The sequence below is a fragment of the Fomitiporia mediterranea genome, assembly GCF_000271605.1.
Source record: "Fomitiporia mediterranea MF3/22 unplaced genomic scaffold FOMMEscaffold_2, whole genome shotgun sequence".
In the NCBI taxonomy this organism is placed as follows: Eukaryota; Fungi; Basidiomycota; class Agaricomycetes; order Hymenochaetales; family Hymenochaetaceae; genus Fomitiporia; species Fomitiporia mediterranea.
This window is the reverse complement of record NW_006760387.1, coordinates 450,634-475,393: the sequence shown is the minus strand read 5'-3', so window position 1 is coordinate 475,393 and position 24,760 is coordinate 450,634. Positions and strand designations below refer to the sequence as shown.

The following is a 24,760-nucleotide window of genomic DNA, read 5'->3' as shown; positions in this document are numbered from 1 at the left end:
TACCTATCCTTACATCCCCTTACTGAGCCTTCAGGTCCCCTCTACACTGTTGCTGACATAGTGCTTACAACTCTACTTTGTAAACAGATAGTAGTACTAGGTTTTACTGTTTACTTAACTAAGATATGGTTGATTTAGCTAATTGAAAGATGTAACTGTTTATTACTTTATGTCCTTCTGTCATTCGTCTGTCTGTATTATAATAGCCTTATAGTTTTAAGACATTTGTACTTTCAAGTTGAAGCTAACAATTTGTTGTATATTTTAAATATGTAAAGTAATGTTTCACTACTTTGTAGTAATGTGTTTAGAGCTTTTGTAAGTAGCACACTAATTGCCCAGTAATATAAGATATGTCTGACTGTGTACAGTCTGTAACATATCTTAACAATCTTACCATATTCATGTATAGCATTGTTTCATTATTACTTTCATTTGTATTGTACATATTGTTTGTATTGTTGGATAAATCTATTCTAGGAGTAATAGGTGTTTGTAGTGCCTTTTTGTTTTCAAAGTGGTAATGCTTGATTATACTTTCAATATAATGCTTTTACTATAAGCTAATCATTTGTTGAGGTCTATCTCAGCTTATTTCAATACTAAGTAACTAATGTATTTTGTTACTGTTAGTAAATACAATATGTTGTCTTAATGCATGTTTAAATACTGTTATTATAGTGATAGTTTTACTAATAATTGTAATATTGTTAACATACATAAATGTTACAAGAATCATTTTATTATTTTGTTTCTTGTAAAATACAGTGTGATTGTAATTAGCTTGTTCTAATCCAATCTTAAGTAGTAGTTCAGTAATCTTCTTATACTATTGTCTTCCTACTTGTTTCAATCTGTATAATACTTTATTTAAGTGTAATACTTGTCCAGGTTTAATATCTGTAAGTAGCCTGCCTGGTAGTGGTTTCACATAAATGAGTTTGTCCTCATTTAGTTCTCTGTAAAGATATGCAGATTTTACATTTATCTGATGTATTTTATAGTTCTTAGATACTGCCTAAGATAACAATAATTGTACTATTGATAGTTTTGTTACTGGAGCAAATAAGTTGTTAGAATAGAAGTCTATTCTATTCTTTTGAGTATATCCTTACACTACAAATTGTGCTTTGTATTTGTCTATTTGGCTGTTAGCCAGTCTTTTGATTTTATAGACAAATTTCATTCTAATTATATTTGTATTCATAGGAGGGATAGTATATATCCATGTGTTTCATTGTTGAAGTGACTGTATTTCATCCTTCATAGCTTTAATCTACTGTTCTTTGTCTATACATGTTATAGCATTGTAATACATTAATAGATTATTATAGATTTTGTTAAGGAATTTGTTAAATTCTGTTAGATACATAGCTAGGTTTATATTGTCTTTATAATTTAAACCTATAGTTTGTTTAACTAGTCTTTACTCTTGTGTAGAGTATTGTATGACAGGTTCTTTATCTTTATTATTGTTATTAGGAAGAGTTTTATTATTGTTTGATGTATCATCATTATAATTATTCTCCCCTTCAATCCTAGACATTGGTTTGTCTATGAATTGTATGTTGTGTTCAACAGTAACTTTATTATCATAGCACACTAAGTGACCTTTACTATTGTTATCATAACCTAACCATTGTGTGTATTAGCCTCTAGGTTGTAATTTATATGTTCATTCATTCTGTATAATACAATATGTACTGAATTCTCATATATTATCTATTTGATAATGTTCATTATACTGTTTGTAATATAGTGTTACAAAATTAATAGCAACTCTCAGTGTTCTGTTATAAATAAATGTTTGATATTGTACTGTATATACTCAGAATTTCATAAGTAACTTTGCTGATAACAGACACATATGTATACTGTTAAAGATAGTCTTATACATATGTTCTGTAACTCTGTTCTGCTATAGTGTATTGTGTACTGTTAATCTATGTATTGTTCCTTGACTTTCAATATACATAGTAAAGCCTTTACTTAGGAACACTGTATTGTTATCACTTTAGAGAGTTTTAACTCTTATACTGTACTGTATAAAGAGTCTCATTGTATGCTTTACATATTCTGTGAAAGTATTTCCACATAGGTAGTATAGTTACCCATTGTGTAGCATCATCTACAATAGTAAAAAGATATTTGTACTTGCTGTAAGCTTGTACTAGGGCAGGTCCCCAAATATCAATATGGAGATGATCTCTATAAGATTGTGTAAGAGGTGTTGTTCATATTTTTAGTATTTCATTGTATTGTATGTTTGCTTTGATACAATCTGTACACTGTGCATTTTTATTGTCTATTATCCTTTGACTTATAATCTTAGGATACTCTTGTATGAGTTTGTACAAGTAATCAAAATTAACATGACTCATTTGTTAATGTAAATCAACAATAGTGATTGTGTTAATAGATTGTTTATTATGATGAGAAACTATCATATACAAGTTATTTTGTACATGTATTTCACCAATCTTTGTATGAGCAGGAGAATAAATAATACATTCATTGTTTGTTTTCATTAAAACATATCCTACTTTACATAATAGCACTTTACTAACAAGTATGAAGTTCAGATTAGGATGATAGTATATGTTTTGTAGTGAAATCATATTCACCTTAGTATGCTCATCAGCTTTGTCTGGTAGTTTTACATTAAATGTTATTACTCTACTTTTACTAAGTGTGAATGATAATTTATTCACAATTGTAATGTTTATTAGGGTCGAGTTCCAAACGTTTGTAAGATGGAACAAGTATAGGGTAGTGTGTACATTTGCACTAGAGTCCAATATATTAATACAATGTATTAGTTTAGTATCATTACAATGTATTATATTAATACATATGTTTAGATTATAATTGAACTCCTTAATGACTTCTTTTGTATTGTCAAATGAGTTCATAAAGTTGTCTACTTGTATAACACTATCCTCTTATACTTTGAATGCTGAAAATATGTCAGATTTAGTGGATAGAGTAGATTCAGCAGATAGAGCAGATTGAACAGGTAAGCTACTAGAACTTGATACTAAGACTTCTATGATTACAGACTCTAGCATCAGTATTTTATTAACATCTTCAATGAATACTGTTTCATTATTGTCTCTAATGAATACTACTGTATTAAGTGTAGGTTGAGACAGTATAGTAGTAGTAGTAGAAGTAGTAGCTGTTTGCTTATGCTTTTTCTTTCAAGCTTCTGTTGTTTTACTTGTTAGAGGATTTTGACAGTCTTTTAACATATGCCTGTACTTATTACAGTTGTAGCATTTAACTTTATTATAAGGCTTTGTTTTGCCTTTAGTTACACTTTTGCCTTTTGTTTGTAGACTGTCTTGTTTAGTATCTTGTTTTGTTTGAGAGTACTAAGAATGATACTTAGTATATGTGTTTCATAATTTGTGTATCAACTTAGCTAGTATCAGAATGTCTTTCTGAGTTACTGTAACTGTTAGTAGTTAATTATAATGGGTAATCTACCTGTCTAGCATTATTACTACTCATCTATACTCATGAGGAGTAGTAAGGTTAATTGCTAAGATGTATGTATTATTATTAGGGGCTTTATTATGTGTAGACAACTGTCTGTAGATTTGTTCAATGTTGTCTAATGTCTTATCAAACTGTAATACATACCCTTTTACTATAAACAATGTAGATATGTCTACAGTATGTGTCATTGTTGTTTGAACATTATATTGTTCAGAAAGCACCTTCATAAGACTTCTAACACTTGTATGTATTGTAAAGTTTGTATAAATTGTATCAGTTATTGTTTTCATTATACAATAATACAAAATATTACTTGTACATATACTAGCATTATTAGAGGAAGGGGGATTGTACTCTAGATAGTCTAAGAGTATTATAGTAGTGAGTGTACTGTGTATACACAAGTACTATATCTTGTATCCCTTTATACTAGCTAACTTTTCTGTTCCCTTAAAGAACTTTATAATGTCAGAGTCCTTTATTATAGTATTAACAAAGGTATACATTGTAAACAACATTATAATAGGTTTGAGGGAAGAGAGAGGTTTAGGGCTTGGTAGTCTAGTAGGAGACAAAGGTATTCTGTAAGAGTAAGTGTGTAGAAGTATTTAATAAGTACTAAGGCTCATAACCTTTTAACAAGTATAGTAGGAGTACTCTAAGTACTCTCTCTTATTAAGACATTAAGTAAGTGTCTACCTTATATACTACATAGTAAAGTCTGATAATCTGAGGCATTCCAAGTGTAGTAACTCTATATAAGACAATTAAGGATTTCCTAATTTAGAGTACAATCTAATACCTTTTTAGCTTAGAAACTTAACTAGTAACAATGTATCTATTAATAATACAATAATAGTTAAGCTAGAGGAACTTTTGGCTGAGAATAGTATTGAATTTGATGCTTAGGACTAAAGATCTTAGTAATTTCTTATACTTTATCTTATTTTCCTTAAATTTAACAATTTTTTATTATAGTTGTTTTAAGTATATTATCAATTTATACTCTAAAGCATTTCTGTCTACTCTATCTATAGCTTCTTCTTTATCTTCATCACCTACTAATATGGATGAGAATAATAAAGAAGATATAGTGTCCTTAATCACTAAGGTTGACTCTAGCAATTTTACACATTCTTAGTCACATAATATAATTTACTTAGGTTGATTATTATTAAAAGTGTAAGACTTAATAGTAAAAGTAAGTTAAATCTAATAAGATATTGTATTCCTTAGTTTACACTGTATATAGGTTAGGAAGTCTTTTAGGACAAAGGATTACTTTCTTGTTTATTGTAAGAATGTTAATATAAAGCCTTTAGAACTTATTTCCTTTGTTCCAACTTGATTCTAAAGCTAGGAGCTAGTCCTTGATTACTTCATTAAAGTTTAAAAAGTAAGTATCAGAACTATATATTATATTCATACTAATGTAAAATCTAGGCTATTAATAGCTTTACTAGGAATACTAATTATACTAAACATGTCCCTCAAGTTGGTTCTAAACAGTCTAAATATTTAACATATTGATTTTTTAAGGATGACTGGAAAACATTAGAACTTATCTATACTGTTCTTATAGTATACTTTTCTTTGTTTACTTATACATTATACTAATAAAATACATTACTAAGAGTCTAGTACTATTTAACAACAATTTTCATCTAACCAGATTCTAACTGTTTAGTAAGTATTTCCTACTCTTAAAGTATTTCTTCTATAGTAAAAGTCTATGAGAGATAATCCTCTGTATTCATCTCTTAAAGAGTTACTTTAGAAAGGGATTGCTTTAATTAAGAAATACTTTAAGAAGGCTACTTGTTTTAGTACTCAAATTATTAATCTGTGTAAGTTTTTTTATAAATATTTTAGTATTTTTAGTAGTTGACTAGTTACTTTAGTTTTGAATTCCTTTACAAAAGGGTACTACTTTAAGGAGTTTTAGTCTGAAAAGAGTTAGGAGACTACTTTCAAAGTTATTAATACTGTTGTGAGTCTTTATTTTTTCTCTAATTATTTAATATCTAATGTATCTATAGTTTGAGAAGTATAACATACACTCTAGGCTAATCCCTGTACAGTTATTCTAGCCTGAGATTAGTTCTAGTACTTCTTATAAACCCTTAGAGAAGTCAGTTTCACTCTCCTATAAATACAAGTAGATACAAGTAGTAGCTCTAGTAATAAGAAGACAATTTAGAGACAAGCTAAAGGATCCTTATAAAGAACTTACAAGGTATACTAATAATGTTAAAGATATAAACTCTAATAAGGGTTTGAATCTATTACTCTAGTAGAAAGTATTCTATTATTCTTATTTTGTAATAAAGTATTTAATGTTTTACTAAGAGAATGAATTCAGGTTTCCTACCCTTTCCTAAATTGTAAGAGACTATTTACCTATTCAAGTATTATCAGTTCTATACAAGTAGCTCTTTTTAATAGTAGGGATTGTAGATATAAAGTAGTAGAACAGAACAACTTCAAATATTTTTACTTTGTTCTAAATAGTGTGTAACTACTACTAAATGATTGTATGTTACTAAACTAGTCAGAAAATTAAGGAGGCAAATGTTTTAACCATATTTTCTTTAAACAGTTCTGATTCTAATTAATCTTTTTATATATACTACTTAACTAGTTTTTCTCCTCTTATATAGTCTTTCTTTACTGTTTAGCTTAAAGTGTCTAAAATATATATACTTTATTCTACTTGTAGATGTAACTAAAAAACTAGATAGTATCTTTATGTACTACTAAATATATAAGTACTAGTTTAAGAACAAGTATATGTAACTGTTTGTAGAGAGGAGAAATCTTAACTAGGATAGAAATGTTAGAATCATTCTTTTTAAGATAATAGACTAAGTACTATTAAAGACTAAGATCTTTTTCTTTATGTGTTTAGTAAAATACTATAGTTAACTTGTTATAATTGTTAGCTTTATTTATAATGTTTGAATATACAAAGTAAATAAAAGTAAATATTTACAGACTTACATAAATACTGTATAAGAGGCTATAAAACTATTAAAGGGGATAAAACTAAAATAGTTTAAAATAAACAGACAGGAATACAATCTAAACATAAATCTAGAGAGTAAGAACAAGAAACATATAGTTTATATAAATGATAGTAAGAATGTATCTACTAACTAGAATACAGACAAGTAGTCTTAGCTTCTTAGTTACTCTACCTAAAAGTAGTATGTATTTAATTGTTTAGAAAATGTATAAAGTTTGTTTATTTAAACAGACTTAAGATTAATATTATATACTATATAGTATGTATAATCTGTTCTTATCTTTAGCTTAAATAAAGTATAACTACTTTCCTCCTTTATCTGTATTAAACACAGTTTGTAATGTAAGTATAATAATTATTAACTACTCAAGTATATATTTTATAATTATACCTTAATAATTAACTATAAGTGTTTTAAGTATAAATTTGAATTACTTTAATAGATAGAGTTTTATTCTATAATAACTAAACTTATTAATAAACTTATTAACTTAGATAGTAATAGTCTCTATCTATAATAAGGGTTGTATAAGAAAATCTATAGTAAGAGACTAGTATAAGTATATATTAACTTAGGTTGACTTTTAATCTAACTTGACTTAACCTACTTTAACCTAACCCAGCTAGGTCAGACTGAGTCAGGTTACAAGTCAGAATTTTTAGAAAATTCTAACCTAAGTTAGGTTATGAGTCAGACTAAAAACTCTTCTAACCTAACCTAACTCAACCTTACATATTACTAGTATTTATGTTCTAACCTTTATAAAATAGTTAATTATTAATTTATGTATTTTACTAATAAAAACATATTATAACTAAAATAAAGAGAGTTATACTATTAACATTTATAATAATTAAAACAGAAATGTAAATAAGAAGAAAGGTTAAAATAAGTTATACTAACTTATAAAATACAATTATAAAGTATATAAGAAGTGTTTTATGTTAGAAGGTTAACATAATAAGGATAAGAATAAAAACATAGTTAGTTAAGAAAATACATTTTGTGTCTAATTATACACTTTATATTTACTCAATTATATTAGCTTTATAAGTATTATATATTATAGTTGTTAAAGTTTAGTTTTAGTCTAGTTTAAGTGTATTTTACTTAGACTTAGGACTAGACTAAAATTATAGTTTAAGAGTGTTCTAAACTATAGACTAGACTTATATAGATAGTTACTAGACTAGACTTAAGTTCTAATTCAGTTTTAGACTATTTATAACTAAACTTGAGAGAACAATTTAAGAGGTGTTAGTACATTATTTTTTGTATCTAAGTACATAGATAATATAACTAATTATAAAGCCCTTTATAATAAGTCTTTAAGATTTCTATAGATTCAAATGTTTTAGACAGTAAGTAGTTTTGCCTTTTAGTATTAACAAGTCCTACACTAGAAAAAACATACTTATAAGGAATAGACAAGCTCTAAATAAGTAAGTAGTTCTAAATAATGTGAGTAAGGATTAAGTAGTATAAAGAGTTATTCTAAAAAACTCTCAACTTTATATTATAATAAATGAAGAAAAAAAGTACATACTAAGAGTAATGTACAAGTAATATAAATGTACTTAGTTTCTTACATTCTGTAGACTTAGTATTTAGTATAAAGTTAAGAACACAAGCTAGTATCTCTTACTTTCTAGTTTTATAAATGTGTTCTTAGAGAAGACAACAGTCTAGTATTAAAGACTACTCTTAACATACATAATACTCCTCTCTACATTTACAGGTAATACATATATATATGTGTTTATATATCTTAAAGGATAGTAATTTAGAGGAAATATTTAAATGTATACTTAGGCTTGATCTAGCTTTGTATATCAAATGTACTTGTTTACTACCAGTTTTTACAACTCTTAGCTCTAAATACATTGTACAAACAAAGATTACAACATACAAAATCCTTACAATTGTTTAGAATAGGTATAACTTCTCTGTTAAAGGTTTACAAGTTTATAATACTACTTCTAGTATTAGAGAAATGTTAAACAAGAAGGAAATCAAAGTTGTAATTAAAGAGACTGAAAAGTAAAATGAATGTCAGAATATGTACTACAAATAATTCTGTACTATAAACAATTACACAAAACATTCAAGTCTAAAGTCTAGTCTGAGTCTGAACTAGTCTATTAGTTTAGAAAATTTCTTAATTTGATGAATACAGGACTAGACCCTCTTTAAACCTATAAGGACTAAACTGTAGAGAACTAGTCCTCAGGTCTAGTCCTGTGTCCAGACTGAGTCTGCTAGGTCTAGGACTAGACATTAGTAATATATTATACATTATAAGGTAAGGAAAGTATAAACTCAATATAGTGTAACATAATAAACTAACCTAATTTGGATACAAACAATAATAGCAAAATACAATACTTAGTATCCTAAAAATGCAAATTTGAGCCACATAGATATATTCAGCTTAATCTAACCTACAAAAGTATGTTTTTGATTTTTTAAAATATTGAGATTTGAGTAAGTTATTTCTAAAAAAAAAAACTTTTTTTTTTAGTACTAAATGTACAGAAATACAATTTAGTGAAATTTTGAATTTTTTCCTAAAGATTTTTGCCACTTTAGTTAAATATCTATTATATAATTATTTCCTTATATAGAACACGTGCCTGATGAGTAATGTACATTTGATTAGTAAATATCAGCTATTTAGACCTATTTTCCTCTGTTCTACTTATAATACTCTAACAAAAGAGAAGGGATAAAGTCAGAATACAGAATCTGAGGAGTAATAAACTTGTAAGATATACTTAAGACTGAGTAATAAACAATATAGCTTACCAAGAAATAGGCTACAAGTTTAAGCCAAATCTTATAGACTGACAACAAGGAAGAGTTTAACACTCTAGGTTTTAGAGAGAATGTAAAGACTGTTATCCTAATTAAGTCTAATAAATTGACAGACAGTTCTAGAGTTATACTAAATTCAACTACCAGATGATGCCTGCCCCTACTACTAAAGCTCAAATGGAAAAGCATGTTCAAACATGCCTTAATTCTATTCCTCTTGATTTATTTCAAAAGTAAGTACTTTAAATCTTTCTTTCTTACAAAATTAATTTTATTATATGTTTTGTAAGTATTGTAACTAGTCTGCTCAGTTTATGGATACATATAGAAAGGGGTTGACAGGAGCACAGGCTCAATGGGCAAATAAGAAATACTATAGCTATAGAATCCTTCCAGCTAGTATTCTGGCTGAGCTGTAAAACCATAATCTATATTTTTTTTTGTATTTACAAGTGCTAAAAAAATGTCGATGTCCACCGCTCGATTTTTGCCATCAGGGTCCTTCCTAATGGGGAAGTGGCTGTGCTGTGACTGATGTGACATACTATGTCGAGTTTATACTTTCCTTACCTTAGTGGTTGCCAGTCTGATCACAGTCACTGTTCTTCATATTAGTGAAAAAAAATATTCCGTATTTGAGGACTAGCACCATTAGAACTCTGATAAGCAGTGTATAGAGCTTAATATGAAGGTCGATTTTGCAAAGGGATTGGACTCGAGACACCTCACAGAGGTGGCAAGTTACACGGAGATGACGACGTGACGCGCTGAGCCGGAAAGGAAAGGCGCGAGCTGCGTAGGATTGCACGCGTGACATCGCGCAACGATTACATATGAATTCCCTTCGCCGTTGCTCAGAAGCAAGCAAGCTCTATTTCTACCATGACGTTTTGTTCATCCATACAGATGGCGTACCAATCGCTTATAATACACTATGCTCATGCGTTTCTACTCGGACGGCTCTCAATCTCAGCAGTTCAGTGTCTGCTCGTCGATGCACCATAGAAAACTCAAAACTCACCGAGAAAGCTGTAATTAGATCCGATTACGCTTGCACATACTTTTCATCCCATTCTCTCCGTGGTCTGGCCATCGTATTCTGGTCTATATTCACACGTTTTGCCTTCTCTATAGCAGTAAAACATCGAACTCGCCCACTGATATGACGTTTCGCTTGATTTTCCCCGCTCGGACCACGGGACGGACCATATACATACTAACGAGCTCCGAAAACATATCGCCGTGTACTGCGGAAGGCGGCATGCAAGTTCTTACAAGTAACCGCGACATAGCGTGACGTTATACTTGGATGGACATAAACTTAAAAGGCGTCCGTTCTACCGTTCAGATATGTAGCTACCTCTAGGATCCCAATGTCTGCTGCACTTCGCTTGTGTTCTGCTCTCAAACCTGCTTTATACTGTGCAAGGTCGAGTGCGCTTGTAGCCCGCACTGTCGCATTGACGAGTGCAGTATCGACGCGTGTGGGCAAATATCGGTTACTCACTAGTACACCACCTGCTCGTCTTCCCAAGACTCAATCTTACTCCCTGTTACACCCAATCGGCGTCGAAGCTGCTCTCCGCGCTGCATCCGATCCAACGTTCAAACCCACTCCTACACTTCTACAGAAGGAGTTCTCACTTGCCCAACGTGTCGCGGTCGTTACTGGTGGTCACCAGGGCTTGGGACTCGAGGTGGCTGAAGCACTCGCAGAGGCCGGGGCTGTTGTCTATTGTCTTGATATCCTCCCCGGACCGAAAGAGGGCTCGGCGTTCCGTGCTACGCAGACGTACGTCTCGCGTCTCGGAGTTGAGGGTGCACGACTCGAGTACGCTCAGGTGGACGTGACAGATCAGAAAGCAGTGTGGAATGTTGTGGAGAGTATTGCAGTGAAGGAAGGGAGGTTGGACGTGTGTGTCGCCGCTGCGGGGATACTGAGGGAACAAGCGTGTCTTGAGTACACCGCAGAGGAGTTTGAGAAGATGATGAAGGTAAATGTGAATGGGGCGTTTTATACCGCGCAGGCTGCGGGTCGGCAGATGGATCGCCTAAAGATCAAGGGGAGCATCGTACTTGTTGCATCGATGTCGGGGAGTATAGCGAATAGGGTGCGTGCGTCGATGTCGGTCTTTTGTGCCAATTTGCTAACGAATTTCGTAGGGCCAGAAATGGGTTGCGTACAATACATCCAAGAGTGCGGTTCTTCAGATGGCGCGGAGTATGGCATGTGAGCTTGGTCCGAAAGGAATACGTGTCAACACGCTCTCGCCAGGATACATATACACTGCGTTAGTCCATCATTTTCCTCTTATCAACAGTACAATTTAATAACGACAAACTATATGACAGAATGACGCACGACGTCTTACACTCCCAGACAGACAAGCTCACTGAATGGTCTACTCAGAACCCACTGGGTCGACTTGGAAGGCCAGACGAGCTTCGCGGTGTTGTTGCTTGGCTTGCAAGTGATGCGAGTACGTTTTGTACTGGGTCGGATATCCTGGTTAGTGGGGGTCAGCATGCTTGGTGAATTGTGGATAGTGTGGTGATAACGGTTAAATGGACAAAAGGATAAATGGGATGTTTCCTTTGCTGTGTAGTTTATGTTCTTGGTTTCAGTTTCAGGTTTTTTAGTATTATGGACTTGGACTAGATCTCATTTTTTTTTGTATATTTGTATATTGGTTTGCAATCGTCTGCTTTCATGAACGGCGACATGGAATGAGCAACTCGTTACCCAACTTTATATCGTTTGAGCGTTTGACTCTACAATTGATGAGCATCTGAACAGATAGTAACAGATGAAAAATAAAATAAAAGGCTGTGTGATCGGAAACGTATTCGAGGACTGCAAGCAGACAAACAAGCAATAATAACCTTTACACGAGGATGTGTGGTGATATAGACTAACAAGATTGAAGATACAAATGGCAAGATGGAGAGATTGTACCTGGAGATAAGCAGGCTCAATCAGTGTTGTGCATCATACAAGGTTAAATGCAAGTTTCATATATAAACCTTATAAGCTTTACTTTACAAGTGGGTGGAGAAAGAACCCGCGGAGTCGGAGATGTGGCGTATGAGTTTAAGCTGAATGGAGTGAGCGAGATGATTGTTTATTTTTAGAGTGGTGGGTTAAGTGACTTCCCTTGCATGGATGGATAGACTTTATTAAGAGAGGTACGGTACTAGAGAGAAACAAGTAAACTCCATTTAGGTGGACTGAAATTAGCTGGTGGCTTCGCGTTCGAAGTGAATTTGCAGTAGGAAAAGCAACGTTGCATTTGGGCTAGAGCGTCCGTCCGTGGAGATAGATACAAACAAGTAATTGACTTGTTGAATGGAAAAACGTGTTGTGTTTAATTATTGGCAATTATGGTAGGTTCGAAACATGAATACAGACAGGACCTGCCAAACTAACGTTCTGTGTTGTTTCCGATCTTGAGTATAGGCGCGTGTGCGAGAAATAAGAGAAGGTAGATGGACAGAATTGGTAGATAAAGGTACGGCTTGTGGAGAGTTGCGGGACAGAAGGAGATAGAAGAGTTGTGTTTGTTTGCTTGACAAGCCAGGTGCGCCGCAAGACAGAAGATGAATGTAGGAGAGTACTGAGCAGGTATTTGTAGCCATGGACACCGACGAAGCAGACGAGGAATATTGAATAGAGTTTGCAAACCGGGTCCGTTGAATGGGAGTGTATGATCGGCTTGGGTTTCGGCAACAAGGCCGAGAGATGATTGATTAATTTGTGCATCGCCGGATTCAAAATGTCGCATCTCGGAGGCCTTTTTTCAGTCTGGTCTGGCTAGTTTTTCTATCACCGAGGCTTGTGCGGCTCTTTAACTGCCTGAAATGCGTCTCGTGCGGGAAATAGAGAAAGGGAGGTATTTATCAAAGAAGTAAGTTATAGCATCAGATATCGTATATGTAAAAAGGTCCGTTCATATCCGAGCAGATACTGGACTGGGAGCTGCTTTATGCCTTATTGAATACGGAGACAGCCGTGTGTGCACGATGAGATGCAATTGTTGATGATGGTGATGGGTGACTAAAAAGGGCTAACGCCACTCTATTATGGTTCGCTTCCTTTTCTCATTTAGATTGCTGTTGCATTTCTGCCGGCGATGACAATGGACAATGAGGAGATGACAATGGAGGAAGAGAGGGGGATAGAGAGAGATAGAGGGGCATACGGAGTGCTGCCAGGGTGACGTGCATGAAACACGGGGAGCACATGGGGGGACGAGCGAAATTGACAGTGACAAGCAGGAGAAACAAAGGAGTGAGCATCGGTGCGTCTGAATTCGCAAAAACTGCCCTGTCTTCTCGTCTGATTGCACCCTTCTTTCTATCCCTTCCCGCCTCGAATTCCCGGTAGACAAGGGCGGAAGATGTCCCTCCGCGGTGTTCGTCATCGTCGGTGGGCGGTGTAGGTGGAAGCGATGAAATAGCGAGGAGTATAATTGGCAATAGGGCGGGTGTACGAGTAGGGAGATTGAAATGAGATTGGCAAATGGACGCTAGCTAACACGGGAGAAGTCCATGCGTCGGCGTCCCAATTGATACCTGTTCTTCTTTTCTTCCAGCTAAATAGCCTTCCTCCTCTTCCTCTCCTAACCCTCCATCTTCATCTCTGCCCTACAAACTAACATGTCCATACTTTTCCATGCAGCCGACGCTCTCCTCGCAGCGCTCGGCCTCTTCATCCTCCGCCGTCTCCTCCGACGCCTCTCTCGTGCTGCCACCGCCTCTCCACTTCCGCCTGGCCCTCCTGCAAAACCCCTCATTGGAAACTTGCTCGACGTTCCTACTGGTCGTGCATGGCTTGGCTGGACTGAACAAGCATTGCGTTTCGGCCCGATGTCCCATTTGACCGTGTTTGGCACGCATATTGTTGCGCTGCATGACCCTGCTGCTGCTGCCGCCCTTTTCGAGAAACGGAGTGCAGTCTTCAGTGATAGACCACGGATAGTCTTTGGTAAGTGATAATATATAAATTCACCTCCCGTTCTGACTTATCTATAAAGGCGGAGAGATGTGCGGATGGGAGAACACGCTTGCCTTGCAGAGGTATGGGGATGCCTTCAGGCTGTTCAGACGTGAATTGCACCAAGTGAGTGACACGCTATTGCACGGTGCTTTTAATCGTACTTACCAGATTCTAGATCATCGGTACACCTTCGTCCATTGCCCGATTCCACCCACTCATCGAGGTCGAGTCGCGTCGTTTCCTCCTGCGCGTGCTCAACGACACGTCGAAATTGCAAAAGCACGTCCATACCTCCACAGGCGCGATTATTCTTCGTATGGCATATGGGTACACCATGGACCCATCCGGCCGCGACCCTCTTCATGCACTTGCAGACAAGGGTATATCACAAATCAGCATGGCCGCTCAACCAGGCGCGTTTATCGTCGATGTGCTCCCTTTCCTGCGACATCTCCCCACGTGGTTCCCTGGTGCACGCAGCTTCCATTCGACTGCAAAGTACTTTAAGGAGACTGTGACGGAGCTCGTCGAGAAGCCTTTTGCGTTCGTGAAGATGCAGGTCGCGAGTGGTGTTGCGGAGCCGAGTTATGTTTCTGCGCTTTTAGAAAAGTACGATAAAGAAGGAACAGGCGTGTTGACTCCCGAACAGGAACATGCCATCAAGTGGAGTGCGAGCAGTTTGTACACTGGGGGCGCGGATACGACCGTTAGTGCGATTCAGGCATTCTTCCTTGCCATGTTGTTACATCCCCATGTGCTTGAGCGTGCTCAAGCGGAAGTGGATTCTGTCACGAGGGGTATTCGTCTACCTGGATTCGCAGATCGGGAAAGCTTGCCGTATATTAACGCGTTATGCAAAGAGGTACTGCGCTGGGCGCCTGTTGCGCCAATGGGTTTACCGCATGTCAACTCTGAGGACATCGTCTACGAAGGTTACACAGTACCGAAGGGTTCAGTCGTCATGCCAAACATCTGGTACGTCTGTATCATCTCTACGAGTAAGATTTAAACTGACGTTCCGTGCAGGCATTACGCACACGACCCGTTTGTCTATGACTCACCATACGAATTCCGTCCGGAGCGCTTCCTCTCATCTTCTCCGTCATCTTCAACGCCTCCATCTCCAACTTTCGCTGGTGCGAAGACCAGTTCCTACGCACGACACGCTGCAACAAACTGCGCAGAACGTGATGTACGCGAATACGTATTTGGCTTCGGTCGACGCGCATGTCCAGGCCGGGAACTCGCAGATGCAACTCTCTTCATGTTCGTCGCAATGAGCGTCGCTGCTTTGAACATCCGCCCGTCAAGCGGCAAGGAGTCAGACTTGGCCAACATCAACGTTGCAGAAGGAAAGGGTTGGGTAGCGGGTACCATCACGTGCGTATGCTTTCTGGCTCTTTTCTAATCTAATGTAAGCACAAAACTGATGAACGGCGTTTATGATGTTGCGTGCGGAATGTAGTCATCCTGAGCCATTCTCTGTTGATGCCCGGCCTAGGTCGCCGGCTGTTGCAGCGCATATTCGTGCAGTAGAGGTCGAGCATCCGTGGACTGATCATGACGCTGAATGTTTGTTGCATTTGAACTGGAAGGCTCGTGCGTAGTCTGTCTGCGTTCAACTTGCTCTCAACATACATGCATGCATTGTTTGATTTCGCACTCCTTCCATCTTTTTTCCCCATCGCGCTAATAACAAGAGCCTTCGTTCGTGTGTATATTACTATTTTGAATCTTGGATCTTGTTGATTCGCTTCCGTTCCCTGCATCACTATGTAGCGTTTCTCTTTACTCTTTTCTTTTGCTAAGCACTCTTCTCTTAGTATGACTTATTACGTTTGTCTTAAGTTAATTCTGTCTCTGTACTACAACCTTGTGTATAAAAGAATCTAGTGCCTTACTTTAAAGAGCAAAACAAAAGAGATTAAATGTTAAAATACATAAAATGTAATAGTCTTACTTAGTTTTTACATTAAAGAAAGTGTTGTTTTAGTAAGAAATATTAAAGAAAGCAAGATTGAAGATAACTCTGTAAGTATACTTTAAGAAAGTAGTTTCAGAAGTACTGTATAGTTAAGAAGAATACTGTAAGATAGTATTAATTAAGACTGTTTCCTATTTAAGACTAATAGTACTCTTTTTACTAAGTTAGTAGAGTAATATACACAATCAGTATTTAAATACTTTGTATACTTACAAAGTTTGTAATCAGATTGATTAAACTTATATATTAACTTCTTACTTTTGTTTGTACAACTTTTATAAAAAAAAAGAAGAAGGATTGAATAATAATAGTAGTACTATCTTTAGTTAAAATATAAGTAAAGAGAAAGAGAGTAAGAAAGAGAGACATAAATATACTAAATTATTAAACTGTGTTTAAGGTTGTAGTATATATATATATATATATATATAACCTTTTATTATACTTTATTATAAGTACTATAAGTGTCTCTTTATTAGTATTAACTGTAAGCCTGCCTGACAGCTTATAACTGTTTCTGTACAGTTCTGCACCTGTCCTGGTACAGAACTGTGTAATCTGTACATGGATTCTCACAGTGGCTCATTGAGCCACACACTTTCTTTTTTGTGCTTGTATCAAGTTCCCCTTTTGTCATAACCACCTTCCCTACATTCCTAGATACATACTATCTCCTTTTGTCTTCCCCTTTAAGTATACATCATGTTCCCTCACCTAAGACACAGGCTATATCTGTTCTAATTAGAGGGGTTGTACAGCCCTTGTAGTCCCTCTAATTAGAAGGGAGTTTGGTTTTTTCCCTATACTACATATAATACTAAGCACAATACTTACTTAATAAAAATTACATTTGTGCAACACACATTACACCCTGCTTAGTGTTAGGATTGCAGGATTGGACCTATTTCATTTTCTTCATATTTCTATCAGTTTTGCGAAAACCCAACATCGCTACTGGATTTTCATGATACTTGACATCTCATCTATTGTTCTACAAAGTTTCATGGAGATCGTATCAGTATTGAGCGCAGGAGAGAGCTACGGAGACGCGAGGTGGTGCATACAATCACGACGCGGCCAATCCATTTCTCGCCCAATATGGTAACTCGCGCCTCTTTTGTGCAATGGCCTCTTGGCCTATATTCCTTGATGTGCAACGCTCTGTTAATTCTTCCTAGCCTCTGATGCGCCTGTTGGCTTCGCGATATTTGTTCTTATTATTTCTTTTATCTTATTATCAAGTTTCATTCCTCACTTTGCTCTTGTTATCAAGTTATTATAAAAAGCGACCTGTAGATACAGTAGTTCCTCAGTTTTTTGACTCTTCTCGTATTCCTACTTGTTCTCCTAGCATAAATCCTAGCTGGTAGCTTTGGGAATATAGTTGGTTTAAGGGCTGCAGGTTACATTCGCAGTTTGAGAGTGCTATCAACCTAGAGAACACTTCTCCCCTAACACTTAGATAACTCAATACATGTGTGATGTAAGTGTCTACAATACAATACATGTCAATTAGACATGTTACAGTATTGAGCTTATTGTTTACCACAATGAGCTTGTTTATATAGCTCATTTCTTCACTGTTTATACTTGTTCTTTTTCTATTAGCCTTGTATACATTAACTTATCTATAATTTCAAGTGAAAATGTAATTATTAGTAAATATTATCAAAAATATTGTTTAACAACACTCTGCCTTACTTAAGTAACAATGTCTTGTATGTGATAATGTCTGATGTAAGCATGTCTGATGTAGTATGTTATTGTACTTTTGTACAGAGTCTGACAAGGCAATATATGTACATGTAGACAATACAATCAAATATAAGGACCCTTAATATACAAAAAATATATGTCTTAGTAATATATTCTAATACATTTTTGTGTTTGTTTTTGTAATGTACTGTAAGGCATAGAGTACTGACTATAGTAGTAGAAGTTGTGAGACATTCATGTAAAAATAATTAAACTTTATCAGATTAGAGTGTTTTACATTATACTTATCTCCCCCCTCTCTTTTAAGCAAGATATAGTATGCCTAGAAAAAGGCCTGGTAGCTCACAATCAGCTAGGTTTTCTTACCTCAATCTTAGTAAGGATTTTGGTAGTATTACTAGAAAGACAAAGCAGATACAAACAACCAAAGACAACAGAGATAAAATAAAGGAGGAGTAGAAGCAAGAATTAGAAGGCAAATACTCATTAATTTTATTTATAAAGCTACATGATCTTTGAACAAATTGATAGAGTTATGTGAGGAGATGCATAAGAAACAGGCAGAACAGATGAGTCAAATCAATACACTAGGAGGGTTAGAGTATTAAGACAACTGTATAAACTATGAGAGTCTGTTAGGTTGGATAGAGGATGTACTAACACAAAATGATGGCTGGTTAACAGAGTAAGTTATTGTTACTAGAGAGGACAATGATTACAAGAACATAGAAGGTGCAGAAGAGGAGAGCAAAGAGTACTGTATGAAAGTATATGTGTTCAACCCTTAGGGACTTAGGGTTAACACATATACACATATATAAAGAGTAGAGTAGTATTCTTAAAATTTAAGTGTTGAGTCTTCCCCTACATTCTTTCAATATGTTAGACATTTTTGAACAAAGTATGTACTAGAATCAGATATTAGCTAGTGTCATGATGTATACTAATATATTCAAGATATAGACAGTATTACTTGAAGATAGTAGAGTATAATTGTATAGAAACATTAAACAAGTACTAGGAGAGTCTATATAAGTAATTATTTCATACTTATTTGGAGTAGAATGCAAATGGTGTTCCAGAATCAACTGCAGATGTTGATTTACACAATCCTATTGTCTGTATTAATATGTTTGGTGAGTTCCTATGTGTAGGAATTCAAAAATATATGTTCTCTCAGACCTTGTATTAATAGTTCTGAAGGAATATTATGATTCTCTAAAACATTTAGAGTATAAGAAGACACTTGAAATAATCTAGAGAGAGTTCTGGTAACTATAAATGAGGACAAATACTAAGAAATATGTTTAAGACTGTAATAAATGCTAAAGAATGAAATCCTTATACACAACAAGACAAAAGGTACTATATTCTCATAATACACTTGTTAGACCTTAACAGGTAATATCTGTCAATTTAATTAGTGAATTGTCTGAGTCTAACAGACTTAACACTATTTATATTATTATAGATTGTTTCTTAAAGCAAATACATACTCTTCTAACTACTATAAAGGTTATAACTGAGAGAATGGTTAGACTGTATAGAGACTAAGTCTTTAGACTCTATAAATTACTTAGAAAGATTATACATGATAGAGGACTGTAATTCAATACTAAATTTATGAGGGAATTGTACAAAGCTCTTTATATTAAAGAGAATTCCTTTATAGTATATTATTCTTAAACTGATAGTTAAACTGAGTGTATTAATCAAGAGATAGAATAGTATCTCTACTTGTATGTTGACTATAAATAGTCAGACTAGGTAGAATAGATTTCTATAACTAAGTTTGTATATAACAATCAAGAACACTCTACTATAAAGTTCTCTCTATTCTATATAAACTCTAGAAAACACTCTATAAGTTTTAGATCAATTTTAACTAAGACTAGTACATATTCTGTTAAACAATAAGTTAAGTATATTAAAGAGGTTTAGGAACTTGTAAAGAAAAGTCTAGACTAAGCTACTAAAGTTATAAATAAGTACTATGATTGTTATTCAGACTCCTCTATATAGTACAAGCTGTTATAGTTTGCTACTCTTGTACTCTCAGTTCTACCAGTTCTACACCCTTTTATACTAGAACTCAGAACTTCTGTAAGCCTGCCTAACAGTTTACAACAGTTTCTATACAGTTATACACTTGTCCTGGTACAGAACTGTATTTCCTGTATGTAGATCCTTATAGTAGCTTACTAAGCTATACACTTTTCCTTTGTACTTGTATCAAGTCCCCCTTTTGTTATAACCATCTTCCCTACATTCCTAGATACATACTATCTCCTTTTGTTTTCCCCTTTAAGTATACATTATATCCCCCCTTTTTGTTCCCCCTTTTATTTTCCCCTTTAGGTATGAACTATTTCCTTAGTATATATAGTTGGTATTCTTCACCTTTGTTACATCAGTTTGTATTCCTGACTGTAACAAAGGTGAGTTCATTACCTGTACATGTACCAGTTTGTATTCCTGACTGTAATAAAGATACCTTTGTCCTGTCAGCCTTTGTATGTTGCTACAAACTTGGAACTTGTTTATAATAGTGTTTAGTACTTCCCTAGTACTGTTCTACTTTTTTTTAAACATTAACAGAGTAGTCTTTGTTGTACTACACATTAGTAAGGTTCCTCTAGCCTTCCTAAATGTCTCCTACTATTAGTAAGGTTCTCTAACCTTTCTAAACACTCTCTACTGTTAGTAAGTGTAAGGAAACTTACTGTTCCTTACAAGAGAATTCTTCTTACCCTTAGTTCACTCAACTACTGACTGGGATAACCTAGTACTCAAGCAAGGGGTCAGGGGAAAAGAATCCCCTTTACCTAGTGCTAGAGACTGTATTTTATAAGGGTATACACATGTAGATACATGAGGAGCAAATGTAACTAACTCAAATAAGAATATATGTGTCTATGGGTCCTACTGTATAATAATCTGACTTGATTAGTAATGAAGAGATAATAAAATACAAACCAGTAAAGTAAACCCTTACACTTGCTCTCTAGCATTTAGTCCTAAATGCTAAAAATTAGTAAAAAAGGTAGTGAACTTACTTAAAAAGTAATAGTTAGTAGCAAGTAAATATGAAAAATACCTTACTACAGTGTCCAAAATGTTCCTAAGCTGTATCCTGGTGTCCTTGAAGTGGTTTGAGTCCAATCAATCAAGTATTAGTGTAGTAGTAGCATTCTGGTTAGTAAGTAACATAGTTCTAAACTATGAGAAACTAAATAAAACATTAATAGAATTAAACATAGTTGATATTATGTTAGAATGTGTATTCTTAGGTTATCACACAAGTAATGAGGGTGTTGACCCTGATAATGATATGTATTTAGTTAATAAAGTGTTCCTTTTATATTGTTTGTCTGTCTGTATGTCTCAGTTATCCAGAATATGTTTTTTTATCCAATACATGTCTTGTATTACATATCTGATACATGCATCCAACACATGTATCCATTCTGCTCTCATTAGTATTATTGGTTTACTAATGCTATATTGTTCATAAGACATGTTAACATATTACTATATAGTTAATGAGTAGGAAAGTTGCCTCTTGTTTGTTACTATCAATACAACACTTTTCAAAGAGAATCAGTAGAGTTCCTAGGGAGATCTAGTGTTTTGACAGTTGGGTACTCTGAGACACACAGTATAGATTAATATGTACAGAAATGGAAATTCTGACAGTATAGTAATTGTAAATATTCTCTTCTCCTGCATCTTTAGAAAGTGTAGAGGTAAATCCTTGATTGACAAAGCTATAGCCTTCTTCCTTAATAGAATGTGTTTTAACAAGTGTAGTAGGAGTGCCCCAAGTACTCTCTCTTATTGAGACATTAAGCAAGTATCTACCTTATATACTACATAGTGAAGTCTGATAATCCAAGACATTCCAAGTGCAGTAATTCTACAAAAGGCAATTAGGGATTTCCTAATCCAGAGCACAATCTAATACTCCCCTTCAAGCATTAATTAAGAACTAAGACTGTATACCTAATAGTTTGTTTAGATGCTTGATCTGTAGGACATGGAGAGCCTTTGTAAGGATGTCTGCTAATTGGTTCTGTGATTGAACATAGCATACATTAATGTATTTGTTTTGAATGTAACATCACACAAAGTCTTTTTGTAAATCAAGATGTTTAGTGTGAGTGTTGTATGTTATTTTGTCAGACTTTACAGTCTTTATTACACCTTGATTATTGTAATAAATTGTAATGGGTGCTGATTCAGTCTGTAGTACTTCTTCAGCAAATCGTTTGAGCCAAATGGCTTCTTGAGTAGCATATGCTAGTGCTTGCAACTCTGCTTTGTAAACAGATAGTAGTACCAGGTTTTACTGTTTGCTTGACCAAGATATGGTTGATTTAGCTAATTGAAAGACGTAACTGTTTATTGCTTTATGTCCTTCCATCATTTGTCTGTCTGCATCACAATAGCCTTGTAGTTTTAAGGCATTTGTGCTTCCAAGTTGAAGCCAACAATTCGTTGTATATTTTAAATATGTAAAGCAATGTTTCACTGCTTTGTAGTAATGTGTTTAGAGCTTTTGTAAGTAGCAAGCTAATTGCCTAGTAATATAGGATATGTCTGACTGTGTGCAGTCTGCAACATATCTTAACAATCCTACCATATTCATGTATAGTGTTGTTTCATTATTACTTTCGTTTGTATTGTATGTATTGTTTGTATTGTTAGATAGGTCTATTCCAGGAGTAATAGGCATTCATAGTGCCTTTTCGTTTTCGAAGTGGTAACGCTTGATTATACTTTCAATATAATGCTTTTGCTATAAGCTAATCATTTGTTGAGGTCTATCTCAGCTTATTTCAATACTAAGTAACTAATGTATTTTGTTACTGTTAGTAAATGCAACGTGTTGTCTTAATGCATGTTTAAATACTGTTATTATAGCAATAGTTTCACCAATAATCATAATATTGTTGACATGCATAAATGTTACAAGAATTGTTTTATTATTTTGTTTCTTGTAAAATACAGTATGATTGTAATTAGCTTGTTCTAATCCAATCTTAAGTAGTAGTTTGGTAATCTTCTTGTACCATTGTCTACCTGCTTGTTTCAATCTGTATAACACTTTATTTAAGTGTAACACCTGTCCAGGTTTAATATCCATAAGTAGCCTGCCTGGCAGTAGTTTCATGTAGATGAGTTTGTCCTCATTTAATTCTCTGTAAAGATATGCAGATTTTACATCTATCTGATGTATTTCGTAGTTCTTAGATGCTGCCCAAGATAACAATAATCATACTGTTGATAGTTTTGTTACTAGAGCAAATAAGTTGTCAGAATAGAAGTCTATTCCATTCTTTTGAGTGTATCCTTGCACTACAAATTGTGCTTTATATTTGTCTATTTGGCTGTTAGCCAGTCTTTTGATTTTATAGACAAATTTCGTTCCAATTACATTTGTATTCATAGGGGGGATAGCATATATCCATGTGTTTCGTTGTTGAAGTGACTGTATTTCATCCTTCATAGCCTTGATCTATTACTCTTTGTCTATACATGTTATAGCATTGTAATACGTTAATGGATTGTTATAGACTTTGTTGAGGAATTTGTTAAATTCTGTTAGATACATAGCTAGGTTTATATTGTCTTTGTAATTTAAACCTATAGTTCGTTTAACCAGTCTTTGCTCTTGTGTAGAGCATTGTATGACAGGTTCTTTATCTTTATTATTGTTATTAGGAAGAGTTTCATTGTCGTTTGATGTATAATCATTATGATTATTCTCCCCTTCAATCCTAGACATTGGTTTGTCTATGAATTGTACGTTACACTCAACAGTAATTTTATTATTATGGCACACTAAGTGACCTTTACTGTTGTTATCATAACCTAGCCATCATGCATGTTAGCCTCTAGGTTGTAGTTTATACATTCGTTCGTTCTGTATAATACAATATGTGCCAAATTCTCATATATTATCTATTTGATAATGTTTGTTATACTGTTTGTAATATGGTGTTGCAAAATTAATAGTAACTCTTAGTGTTCTGTTATGAATAAATGTTTAATATTGTACCACATATACCCAGAATTTCATAGGTAATTTTGCTGATAACAGACACATATGTATACTGTTAAAGATAGTCTTATGTATACGTTCTACAACTCTGTTCTGCTGTGGTGTATTGTGTACTGTTAATCTACATATTGTTCCTTGACTTTCAATGTATGTAGTGAAGTCTTTACTTAGGAACACTGTATTGTTATCACTTTGGAGAGTTTTAACTCTTATACCATACTGTATAAAGAGTTTTGTTGTATGCTTTACATATTCAGTGAAAGCATTGCTTTTATACTACATAGGTAGCATAGTTACCCATTGTGTAGTGTCATCTACAATGGTAAAAAGATATTTGTACTTACTGTAAGCTTGTACTGGGGCAGGTCCCCATATATTAATATGGAGATGATCTCTATAGGATTGTGCAAGAGGTGTTGTTTGTATTTTTGGTATTTCATTGTGTTGTATGTTTGCTTTGATACAATCTGTACACTGTGCATTTTTATTGTCTGTTATCCTTTGACTTATAATCTCAGGATACTCTCGTATGAGTTTGCACAAGTAATCAAAATTAACATGACTCATTCATTAATGTAAATCAACAATAGTGATTGCATTAATAGATCGTTTATTATAATGAGAAACTATCATATACAAGTTATTTTGTACATGTATTT

General features: G+C 34.3%; 2 protein-coding genes across 2 annotated transcripts; both read left to right on the top strand.

The window, feature by feature from the left end:
* Window positions 1-10,714: 10,714 nt before the first annotated feature.
* Window positions 10,715-12,053, top strand: FOMMEDRAFT_102079 (NAD-binding protein; the record flags this gene model as incomplete). Its single annotated transcript, XM_007262500.1, has 3 exons — window positions 10,715-11,452; window positions 11,505-11,632; window positions 11,694-12,053. The coding sequence occupies 3 exons, from the start codon at window positions 10,715-10,717 to the stop codon at window positions 11,875-11,877; spliced, it is 1,050 nt and encodes a 349-aa protein (XP_007262562.1). The 3' UTR covers window positions 11,878-12,053.
* Window positions 12,054-13,997: 1,944 nt separating this feature from the next.
* Window positions 13,998-15,944, top strand: FOMMEDRAFT_131314 (cytochrome P450 oxidoreductase; the record flags this gene model as incomplete). Its single annotated transcript, XM_007262499.1, has 5 exons — window positions 13,998-14,325; window positions 14,375-14,460; window positions 14,513-15,312; window positions 15,364-15,717; window positions 15,803-15,944. The coding sequence occupies 5 exons, from the start codon at window positions 13,998-14,000 to the stop codon at window positions 15,942-15,944; spliced, it is 1,710 nt and encodes a 569-aa protein (XP_007262561.1).
* Between the last annotated feature and the right edge of the window lie 8,816 nt (window positions 15,945-24,760).